General features: G+C 42.2%; 1 protein-coding gene across 1 annotated transcript in view; it reads right to left on the bottom strand.

Annotated features, from left to right (window-relative positions):
- LOC126334545 (lysosomal acid glucosylceramidase-like) overlaps positions 1-12,510 on the bottom strand; it is a 144,016-nt gene that overhangs the window by 85,806 nt on the left and 45,700 nt on the right. Inside the window, exon 2 of the mRNA XM_049996910.1 lies at positions 2,244-2,462. Within this exon, the coding sequence (XP_049852867.1) occupies positions 2,244-2,462 (219 nt within the window). The remainder of the gene's footprint in view (positions 1-2,243; positions 2,463-12,510) is intronic.

Genomic DNA, 12,510 nt, shown 5'->3' with positions numbered 1-12,510 from the left:
AACGAATTAATGGGGAAGCCACCTGATAGCATTTTGCAAAGAACCTAGTTTAATCATCGCTGACCTTTTCTTTTCAAATCAGTGAAAAAGATTGCGTACGTGGAAGCTTACTACGCTTAGTTTTAATCTGTGTGATCTCGTAAAGCTATTTTTGACGGCTTGGAGACGAAGTTGTCAGAAAAGCTCTCAAAAAATAACTTTACAAGGTCACGCAATTAAAAATAATCATATAAATAACAAGATCGTATCATAACAAAAAGAAATCGACATTTACTCTCTGAAACGCCATGTAGTCACGTCACACCAGCTAGGACGTACACTTTATAACGACAAATAGCCGAAACGAGCTTGTCGTGAAAATTGTACTAATACTCGGAAATAAATAAATAGTGCAGCAAATAACTTGTACTTAAAGTGAAATATGCCGTTCGTTGGAAATAAAAGAGATGTGACCTGGGAAAAGTTAAGAGCCTAGAAGTGATCGGCAACAATTGACTAAAATCGGGGATGAAGATGGATGAGTAGTTTTGAGATTATAATATTGAAGGCAGCAGAGAATGAAAGTGGGAAAAGGTAGTGTAGAAATCCTTCAATAATGCATGAGGTATTGAATTTAATTGATAAATGGAGAAATTATAAATGACCAGCAAATGAAGTAGGCAAAAGGGAATACAGACGTTTAAAAACTGAGATTATCAGTAAGTACAAAATGACAATGTAATAATTGCGAAGGAGAAACACAAGGATGTAAAAGCATGCTTGGCACAGAGAGATGTCGCAGACAGGAAAATAAAATTAGAAATACTTTTGGAGTAAAGAGAAGCAGTTGTATGAATATCGAGGCCGCGCGGGATTAGCCGAGCGGTCTAGGGCGCTGCAGTCATGGACTGTGTGGCTAGTTCCGGCGGAGGTTCGAGTCTTCCGTCGGGCATGGGTGTGTGTGTGTGTGTGTGTGTGTTTGTCCTTAGGATAATGTTGGTTAAGTAGCGTGTAAGCTTAGAGACTGATGACCTTAGCAGTTAAGTCCAATAATATCTCACACACATTTGAACTTTTTTTTGAATATCAAGATCGGAGGTGGTAAGCCAGAAATAAATGAAGAAGGGTAAGCTGGAATTTGGAAGGAAACTGTAGAAGGTTTTATATAAAGAAAAGGTCTCAATGCACACTGAAATAGTTGAAAATTGTAATTACAGAGCGATTATATCTTGCGCAATAACAACAAACAGGTTTCTTTTAAAGCTGAGTAGCCAACATAAAATATTGTAAATATTAATGTGTCCCATGCTCCTGCATTATTCTCTGATGAGGTACTAAAAGCTGCTAAGAAATATACATTGTTCAACAGAAGAAAACCTATAGTCACGTTCCCATCCCGTTGAATAAAATATTGTCGAGTATTAATCATACATATCTCTTTGAGTGGTATCATTTGCATAAAAATCTTATTTCGGAATCTCTAACTGTTTAAGAAATAAGTCGATTTTTATGACTAAATGATTCCCGATAAACAAGAGAGGGTAATGGGCTCACCACGCGTGACCCATCCTACAAATATGCAGTCCAAAATCCTTAGAATGGAGGGCGGTATTGTTTTGCTCTCAACTTCAAATATTATTTAAATATATTGGCAACATTTCTTATGCAGCAATGTATGGAGTAAAATATACCAGATGAAAAGTCTATGCAATGCGTTTTTAGCTCTGCTAACTCTTAAAATTTCGTGCAGTGATTTACTTCATTTCGTGCACCACCGTAACTATGATGAATAATGAAAAGAAATTCAAACGTCTATCGAGTGAAGAATCAGGCTGTATGGCGGGAAAGAATCACATTTTTCTCTTCAAAATGAATACTAAATAATTCACATGACCAGCACATGTGCTACAGCTCTTCGCCGAGAATTCGCATAACCGCTGTGGACACACCTGTTGTGCTCAGACTATCTATGATTGGTGGCCAGAACCTACGGCGCGCCGTGTGGAAACAGTTCCACATGATGAAACCGTGTTTTGGTGCAAGGCCCAAAAAGGGTTATGTCTACCGAAATCCTGCCACTGGCTCTAACTCTCCTGCACGGCTGCTCCCAGTGAGAACCGGCCGCATGCTGTTCTCTCCACTACTGCAGCATCTGTGCCGGTGCCGGTCAAGTTATTTTGTGCCCGCACTATTAGTATCGATACCTAATGTACTGCAAACCTCCCTACACATGAGACACATTTGCAAAGCACCTCAGTACTCACCGGTTGCATCCGTGAAGTTGTGTAAGCGGAGTGCCAGTCGCTGGCCACAGCGTGAGGAGGTGTAGTGTGCAATGCCACCGACGGTGAGCGCTGGTCTCGGTGGCGAAGCGTCGCAGTAGGTGGCGTTGCATACACACACGAAGCTCGAGTAGTTGTACCAGCGCGCTGCACACGGCTGGCCACCTTCCACCCTAACGCCAGAACCGGCAGTGAGCGACACTGCAATAGACAACACACAATCACACACACACTGGCCAAGCTGCTCTCCACTAATGGGGTAAATTGTTTTAGCACCTTTCTTTGCCTTTGACCACTCATAAGCAAAGTGGTAGCTACCTGTTGTGTACATTCGGTATATCCTCTTTGGTGTTATACTGTGGTAGATATTGCAAACTGCAGAGTATCAAAGTCGTGGGAAGGAAAATGCCCACGGAAGCAAGTTCGCGAAGCAGAGATGCTAATGATTACTTAAGAACTAAAATACGTTGATTTACTACAATTTGGTGCCTTTCGTGCTACTGTTTCAAATGTAAGAATAAATTCGCATGCGATCTGGGGGGCAGTCTGAAATGTTGTATTGTGGAGATGCGATGTGAATCGTATTGACTTATACGCTGATTGACAATATACATATACACTCCTGGAAATGGAAAAAAGAACACATTGACACCGGTGTGTCAGACCCACCATACTTGCTCCGGACACTGCGTGACGGCTGTACAAGCAATGATCACACGCACGGCACAGCTGACACACCAGGAACCGCGGTGTTGGCCGTCGAATGGTGCTAGCTGCGCAGCATTTGTGCACCGCCGACGTCAGTGTCAGCCAGTTTGCCGTGGCATACGGAGCTCCATCGGAGTCTTTAACACTGGTAGCATGCCGCGACAGCGAGGACGTGGGCCGTATGTGCAGTTGACGGACTTTGAGCGAGGGCGTATAGTGGGCATGCGGGAGGCCGGGTGGACGTACCGCCGAATTGCTCAACACGTGGGGCATGAGGTCTCCACAGTACATCGATGTTGTCGCCAGTGGTCGGCGGAAGGTGCACGTGCCCGTCGACCTGGGACCGGACCGCAGCGACGCACGGATACACGCCAAGACCGTGGGATCCTACGCAGTGCCGTAGGGGACCGCACCGCCACTTCCCAGCAAACTAGGGACACTGTTGCTCCTGGGGTATCGGCGAGGACCATTCGCAACCGTCTCCATGAAGCTGGGCTACGGTCCCGCCGACCGTTAGGCCGTCTTCCGCTCACGCCCCAACATCGTGCAGCCCGCCTCCAGTGGTGTCGCGACAGGCGTGAATGGAGGGACGAATGGAGACGTGTCGTCTTCAGCGATGAGAGTCGCTTCTGCCTTGGTGCCAATGATGGTCGTATGCGTGTTTGGCGCCGTGCAGGTGAGCGCCACAATCAGGACTGCATACGACCGAGGCACACAGGGCCAACATCCTGCATCATGGTGTGGGGAGCGATCTCCTACACTGGCCGTACACCTCTGGTGATCGTCGAGGGGACACTGAATAGTGCACGGTACATCCAAACCGTCATCGATCCCATAGTTCTACCATTCATAGACCGGCAAGGGAACTTGCTGTTCCAACAGGACAATGCACGTCCGTATGTATCCCGTGCCACCCAACGTGCTCTAGAAGGTGTAAGTCAACTACCCTGGCCAGCAAGATCTCCGGATCTGTCCCCCATTGAGCATGTTTGGGACTGGATGAAGCGTCGTCTCACGCGGTCTGCACCTCCAGCGCGAACGCTGGTCCAACTGAGGCGCCAGGTGGAAATGGCATGGCAAGCCGTTCCACAGGACTACATCCAGCATCTCTACGATCGTCTCCATGGGAGAATAGCAGCCTGCATTGCTGCGAAAGGTGGATATACACTGTACTAGTGCCGACATTGTGCATGCTCTGTTGCCTGTGTCTATGTGCCTGTGGTTCTGTCAGTGTGATCATGTGATGTATCTGACCCCAGGAATGTGTCAATAAAGTTTCCCCTTCCTGGGACAATGAATTCACGGTGTTCTAATTTCAATTTCCAGGAGTGTATGTGCATTAACTGAATCAAACACTTGTGAATAAACTGTGGGTTGACTGAAGCAGAAAAGGGGAGTACTTCAGCTACTCATGCTTAAAACCATGAATGTTTACTTACTTTACACCAGTGACATGATCGGATAAACTGACGAATCTTCAGTGTGATGTGTGTCGTTGAACCATGAACTCCAAATTCTAAAGTTTCATGAAGACTATGCTCAAATTCTCCATATGCTTTTACCTTCATCACATTCTAACGCTTGTCATTTGAGTGTTTTACGTAATACTGTAGTCGGCTGTGCTGCGTGGCATTTTCTGATAGTTGTTTCCCTGTAACCATCCCGAGGGTTTTTGCGACAGCAAGTTATCATACCCTTGGCTGGTTAAACAAGAAAATTATTCGCCGATATGCGAACAGATGATTCCGATAACATCAGTGGCAACAGTTATGACGGAGAATGATTGAATTGTGAAAATCCAACATTCTACAAAACCAGTGTCACTTGCAAAATTTTGTAAAAGTAAATCCTCGTCCTCCACTCATAAGATCTGAAGAAATAACTGCTTAAGAACTTTACAAGGGTGAATCTCACATATATGTATTTATGTAAATCAACGAAATTGAAAATGTACATTATTGATGCGAAATTGTAGCCGTTATGTGAGTCAGCCCGAAGATACGCTATGTGAGTAGCATCGGAATTCAAAATTTCCGATATGAAAAATAGAACTGTGTAAAAAAAATTCCAAACAATTTTAAGTGTTCAATATTTATAGAGGGTACAAAGCCAGCAACATTCATAATCGATCAAGGATGAAGGCTCCGTTTCTGACTGAAAGGTGGAGAACCCAGTCACCCAGGATACAATATTTACCATAAGAGAGCAATTGACAGGAATGGGGGAAAGAAATACAGTAGAAGAAGAATGGGTAGCTTTGAGGGATGAAGTAGTGAAGGCAGCAGAGGATCAAGTAGGTAAAAAGACGAGGGCTAGTAGAAATCCTTGGGTGACAGAAGAAATATTGAATTTAATTGATGAAAGGAGAAAATATAAAAATGCATTAAATGAAGCAGGCAAAAAGCAATACAAACGTCTCAAAAATGAGATCGACACGAAGTGCAAAATGGGTAAGCAGGGATGGCTAGAGGACAAATGTAAGGATGTAGAGGCTTATCTCACTAGAGGTAAGATAGATACTGCCTACAGGAAAATCAAGGAGACCTTTGGAGATAAGAGAACCACTTGTATGAACATCAAGAGCTCAGATGGAAACCCAGTTCTAAGCAAAGAAGGGAATGCAGAAAGGTGGAAGGAGTATATAGAGGGTCTATACAAGGGCGATGTACTTGAGGACAATATTATGTAAATGGAAGAGGATGTAGATGAAGATGAAATGGGAGATATGATACTGCGTGACGAGTTTGACAGAGCACTGAAAGACCTGAGTCGAAACAAGGCCCCCGGAGTAGACAACATTCCACTGGAACTACTGACGGCCTTGCAAGAGCCAGTCATGACAAAACTCTACCATCTGGTGAGCAAGATCTATAATACAGGCGAAATACCCTCAGACTTCAAGAATAATATAATAATTCCAATCCCAAAGGAAACAGGTGTTGACAGATGTGAAAATTACCGAACAATCAGTTTAATAAGCCACAGCAGCAAAATACTAACACGAATTCTTTACAGACGAATGGAAAAACTAATAGAAGCCGACCTCGGGGAAGACCAGTTTGGATTTCGTAGACATACTGGAACACGTGAGCCAATACTGACGCTACGACTTATCTTAGAAGAAAGATTAAGGAAAGGCAAACCTACATTTCTAGCATTTGTAGACTTAGAGAAAATTTTGACAATGTTGACTGGAATACTCTCTTTCAAATTCTAAAGGTGGCAGGGTAAAATACAGGGAGCCAAAGGCTATTTACAATTTGTACAGAAACCAAATGGCAGTTACAAGAGATGAGGGACATGAAAGGGAAGCAGTGGTTGGGAAGGGAGTGAGACAGGGTTGTAGCCTCTCCCCGATGTTATTCAATCTGTATATTGAGCAAGCAGTAAAGGAAACAAAAGAAAAATTTGGAGTAAGTATTAAAATCCATGGAGAAGAAATAAAAACTTTGAGGTTCGCCGATGACATTGTAATTCTGTCAGAGACAGCAAAGGACCTGGAAGAGCAGTTGAATGGAATGGACAGTGTCTTGAAAGGAGGATATAAGATGAACATCACCAAAAGCAAAACGAGGATAATGGAATGTAGTCGAATTAAGTCGGGTGATGTTGAGGGAATTAGATTAAGAAATGAGACACTTAAAGTAGTAAAGGAGTTTTGCTATCTGGGGAGCAAAATAACTGATGATGGTCGAAGTAGAGAGAACATAAAATGTAGACTGGCAATGGCAAGGAAAGTGTTTCTGAAGATGAAAAATTTGTTAACATCGAATATAGATTCATGTATCAGGAAGTCTTTTCTGAAAGTATTTGTGTGGAGTGTAGCCATGTATGGAAGTGAAACATGGACGATAGATAGTTTAGACAAGAAGAGAATAGAAGCTTTCGAAATGTGGTGCTACAGAAGAATGCTGAAGATTAGATGGGTAGATCACATAACTAATGAGGAAGTATTGAATAGGATTGGGGAGAAGAGACGTTTGTGGCACAACTTGACCAGAAGAAGGGATCGGTTGGTGGGACATGTTCTGAGGCATCGAGGGATCACTAAATTTAGTATTGGAGGGCAGCGTGGAGGGTAAAAATCGTAGAGGGAGACCAAGAGATGAATACACTTAGCAGATTCAGACGGATGTAGGTTGCAGGAGGTACTGGCAGATGAAGAATCTTGCACAGGATAGAGTAGCATGGAGAGCTGCATCAAACCAGTCTCAGGTCTGAAGACCACAACATCAACAACATTCCACGATGTTTTGGGCTTGTAACCGGATGACGGCAACTTGCCACGATAATTTGGCTGATATCCATTAACCCATTTTCAAGTGAGTGTTTTGCACTACTGACTTTGTACTGACGCGATGGCACATGCAGATAGGTTTTCACGCAGGCGCACGGGCGAGTTATGTTGGACTTACGCCGTATGCCGAAGTTTGTGGGACTGCAGAGTCAAAATTCAGTTATAAAAATAAGAAAACTTTTACCTTTGTGAAGGTATAGGGAAATCAAACGGGTCCCAAGCCATATCAGGTAGAAAACCACCATCACGATTAATAATATTTTCGTCCTAACAGATTCCACAGATAATCGAATCCCAGAGGGATCTCGTCGTGGCTAAGAATAATGCATAGACTGTCCTGTGAAGATACAATTTTCGGTTATGGCTGGTTTACTGGGGTGCAGATGGCGAGTGTGGCGATCTTGTTCCATGTATCTTTCACGTCTGTGCACATTGTCTGACCAATGTAGGCTTTGTCACATTGACATGATATTCTGTAGACTACAGGCCTTCCCAAACGCAGATCGTCTTTTGCCAAGCGAAAGCAGCACAGGTGTTTGTAGGTGGCCGCAAGGTTACTTTAACGTGAAGTTTCTTACGGATCCTGCCTAGTTCAGATGAAACGTTGCTCACACATGGCAGGAACGACGTGGACTTCAAGTGCTCATTCTCTTCTTTGTTTTGTAAATAGTCAGGTTTACTCATGGCTGAAGCTGTCCTAATGTGACACAGAGAGGAGGTATTCTAGCACCTCTTCAAGGCTGTCTCTCACACACAACCTGCATCCGATGCACCAGCAGCCCTTTCCGCGACTCCTTTTTCTGCACGATGTCTGTGTAAAAGAGCATACTCCCTCTGGTCGCGAATCTGATACTTATCACACATAATTGTTCTGACACGACTTAGTCAGCCAACTTGTGCAACTGCTAAAATGAAACTTCGTAGGTGCGGCTGAATCATACTATGGCACATACATTTTTCTTTACTTAATATACTACGGAAACATTCATAAGAAAATGAACGCATTTTCATTATTTTAGGTGAAGAATCAATATTTAATACCAATACCTGTTGTTACATGTTGTACATATCATTACGACTGCATGGTATGGAAACTGTTTGCCGGATTGACGGTTGGGTTCCGGGATGGTAATCTCTCAAGTACCGCTCAGAACGAGCAACTGTTGAATCAGTTTTCAGTTAATACAGTATGACACCTTACAACTTTAAAGTTAGTATTTCTCTGCCAACCGTCAACTGCACAGGCAAAATTCAATAATTCAAAAGGTGAATATTATTTTTGAATGAAAGTGATAGCAAATTTAGTCATCCATAAGAAAAGTAATAATAATAATAATAATAAAGATCATCTAACACCGAATCCTCTTTCTTCATTTTTATTGATTTTATAAGTTCCAGAATATTGTCGCTCTAAAAGCAGGAAATTTCATCAACAATTTTGCGCAATCTGGAGTACATTTATATGAAAGAACTACAGAAAGCGAAACAGTCATGTTTATGAACACAAAAGCTGTCTCAGAAAGCAAAAAATTATTTTTCAGGAATTACCTCTATCGCAGTGCTATCTGATTTGTCCTACGTATGTCCCCTCAGAGTGTGACAAACCATTTTTAAATACTACAAATTATGTTCACCCACGCTTTGTGTAAGACAAAATAGAGTTCAGATAGAGGGGTAGGCAAACCGTTGGCATTCAAAACAGGTTCCAGTCGTCTCTGAATGTACAGTCCTGTACGGTTTCCAAGGGAATCTTATACCACTCCTCTTGCAAAATAGTAGGAAGCCCAGGTAACTATGATGAAAGTGGGTAGAGATCACGGTCCCCTCCTTTCAAAATAGACCAAAAAGTGTCACTGATTTTGGGATATGGTGACTGTTGTGGCCAGAGGAGATGCGACAATTCATCCTTGTGCTGACCAAACAAGTCGGGTCGATGCGAGCTGTGTGAAAAACAAGCGACGTACGATGGAATGGACCTTATTAGCCTGCACGGCCACGTAATACTTGGCAGTAATGCGGCTTTGCAGAGTAACCTGGTGCCCATAGTATACCAGTATATGGCTGCCAAAATCATCAACGAACTCCTGTCCTGTTTCATTCTACGGACGTAAATTCGGCCAGAAGTTGGAAACGATGTGAAACAAGACTCACCCGACCATATGACAGTTTTCCATTGCTCCACGGTCCAGGTTTTAAGAATTTCCCTCGCACGGGGATTTGCATCGCCAATGAGTAATTCTGGAATACCAGCTCGCCCTGAAACTCCCTGCTCCTGAGCTCCCTTTGTTTTGTTTTAGTGCTGACAGCGTTTTCAACTGTGACGTTCAATTCTGCAGTTTATGAAGCTTTCTTGAGTTATAAAAAATCAACATTTGTTACCTGTTCTTACTTTCTTCAAACCTATACTGGAATGATAGGTCTTCAATTTACGAAGACGATAAATTTTCTAGAGGTTGAGTGATGGGGGCTGAGAGGGGTAACCGCCCTCTGCTGCCCCTCGCTCTGTTCGCCCCTGCTCAGCCCGCAAAGAACGTAGCTTACGCTTCGATAAATATTTGAATATTACTCTTCAGTCTGGGGCCATTACCAGGTAGGACTGATAGAGAAATAGAGAACTAGCGAAGAAGAGTAGTTCGTGCGTTCGGCTTTATTTAGGGAGCGCGAAAGAATAATGAAAAATCCAGCTCCAGACGGCAGACACTCCAAGAGAGGTGCTGTGCATTCGGTATGTTCGACTGTTAAATTCCGTGCGCGTACGTTCCTAAATGCGCCTAGTAACATATCGCTTTCTCACAACATATCTCGTAAAAACTACATGAAGGTAAATTTACGGAGATTCGAGCTCATTTGAAGGCTCAGCAACAGTTACCCGTCCTAAAAACCATGAAGCAAAGTGATAGCAATACATCTACATACATTCGCCACTTGCCACCACACGGTATATGGCCGAGGGTACCTTGTACCACTACTAATCATTCCCTTGCCTGTTCCACTAGCAAATGTAGCGAGGGGAAACCGACTGCATGTATGCTACCAAACAGGCCCAAACGAGCTCATTTGAAGGCTTAGCAACATGTTGTAAGGTTTCTTGTGTCTGCTGTTCTGCAGCCTTAACAGATTGTATGAAATACCTTCTATTGTAATAATAACAGCGGCCAACGATGGAAAATATTTTGCTGAAAATACCTTAATCTCATGTTTTTTAGGGTGGGAAATCCAAATATCATGCTTAAAAACTGTATCGCCCATCATTTCTTCACATTTTACAGTAAAATTTATTAAATTAGCGATTTTTAAAGAATTTAACAGATTTTATATAGCTAAAATAATTTAAAAGGGAGGTATAATGATTGTAGACGACGTTGGTAGCACTGCTGAAAAATATTTGCTGGCGAAAAAAGGTGTTTTGTTTACTGTCAGCCTAAATTCACTTTCCCGTTTCCTGTACATGTGCTCAGTACAATGTCAAATTGTGGTTGTAAAAACTCTACTGACAGTTTTTGTTGTATTTGTGGTGAATTTGTGGTTAGAAAACACTTAAGAAACATTACAGATTTTGTGAAAAAGGTTTATCTATGATATTTTGGATCTAAACTTGGTGATCAAGATGAACCTTGGGCGCCGCATAAGGTCTGTTATGTGTGTGTTGAACATCTCACAAAATGGTAGAAAAAGGAGAAAAAAGCCTTTAGATTTGCTGTTCCCAATCATATGGAGGAAGCCAAGAAATCATCCCCATGATTGCTACTTTTCAGTGTACATATTACTGGGCATAATTCGAAAAACAGGAGGCAATAAGCTACCCTAATCTTCCGTCCGCCATCCGACCAGTAGGCCATGGTGTAGATTTGCAGCTTGCTGAATCACCAGATGATTTATTCCAACAGAAGTATTTCCTGATTTACATAAACCGGATGATGATGAATGCCATTGTAATACAGAAAGTCTAGAGCCCAAATTGTTTACTCAGGCCGAGCTCAACCATTTGGTTAGAGATCTGGACTTAATGAAAGAAAAAGCTAAATTGCTTGGCTCTAGATTTAAAAAAAAGAAGTTATTGTCAGTTGCAACCAGCATATACATGTCTAGAAAGAGAGACAGCAGCAATTTTCCAAGTTTTTCAACAGTAAGGTGATTTAGTGTACTGCTCACATTCCCAGTCTGATGAATGAGTTTGGTATTGAATACAAACAGGAAGACTGAAGGCTGTTTACTGATTCATCCAAAACTAATTTAAAGGCTGTTTTATTACATATTACTAGCATGCATGCATCTATACCTGTTGGAAATTCTGTACATATGAAAGAAATCTATGAACACCTAGGAATAGTGCTAAATAGACTATTCTGCTCACGGTTGGATGATATGTGGCAATATAAAAGTAACATGTATGCTCTTTGGTCAGCAAGGTGGACTTTACCAAACTTCCATGTTTCTTATGTGAATGGGGCAGTAGGGCTAGGGATGAACACTGGTGCAGAAGGAACTGGCCTGTGAGGGAGTCTCTAAAGCCTGCTGAGAAGAATATCCTGCGCCAAAACCTTGTAGGTCCAAAAAGCGTACTCCTACCACATCTACCTATAAAGTTAGTCGTAATGAAACAGTTTGCAAAGGATTTGCCTACAAATGAACCATGTTTTAAGTATCTCTGCCAAAAGTTTCCACATCTTTCAGAAGCTAAACTAAAAGAGGCGTCTTTGTCGGACCTGACATTAGAAAACTGATGTTTGGTTTTAACTTTGAATCCACAACGACCTTAAATGAGAAAGAACCATGGGTATCATTCAAGCAAGTCGTTACAAAGTTCTTAGGACATGAAAAACACCCAGAATATGTTTCTATTATAGCTACAGTGTTAAAGAAGTTTAAAACTATAGGATATTTAATTAGCCTGAAAGTTCACTTTTGAACAGTCACCTTGACTACTTGCCGGACAATTTGAGAGCCGTTAGTTAGGAGCAAGGAGAGCGTTTTCACCAAGACATTGAAGTGATGGAAAAACCTTACCAAGGCCGCTGGAACACCAACATGACGGGGGACTACTGTTGCTCATTTCACGGAGAAGTTCAGCAAGCTACTCATCATAGAAAAAGCTACACAATAAGCTTCAAAGAAAAAATAGAAAGGAAGTACAAACCAATTCCAGCTGACAAGTGAAACTTCTATTAACACATAATATTGTTTTAAGTAGCTTACTGTATGCTTATGTTGTAACAAAGCGTTTCATTAATTTCTCCGTTTACC

Source organism: Schistocerca gregaria, chromosome 2, assembly GCF_023897955.1.
Source record: "Schistocerca gregaria isolate iqSchGreg1 chromosome 2, iqSchGreg1.2, whole genome shotgun sequence".
Lineage (NCBI taxonomy): Eukaryota > Metazoa > Arthropoda > Insecta > Orthoptera > Acrididae > Schistocerca > Schistocerca gregaria.
This window is presented reverse-complemented; position numbering and strand designations above follow the sequence as displayed.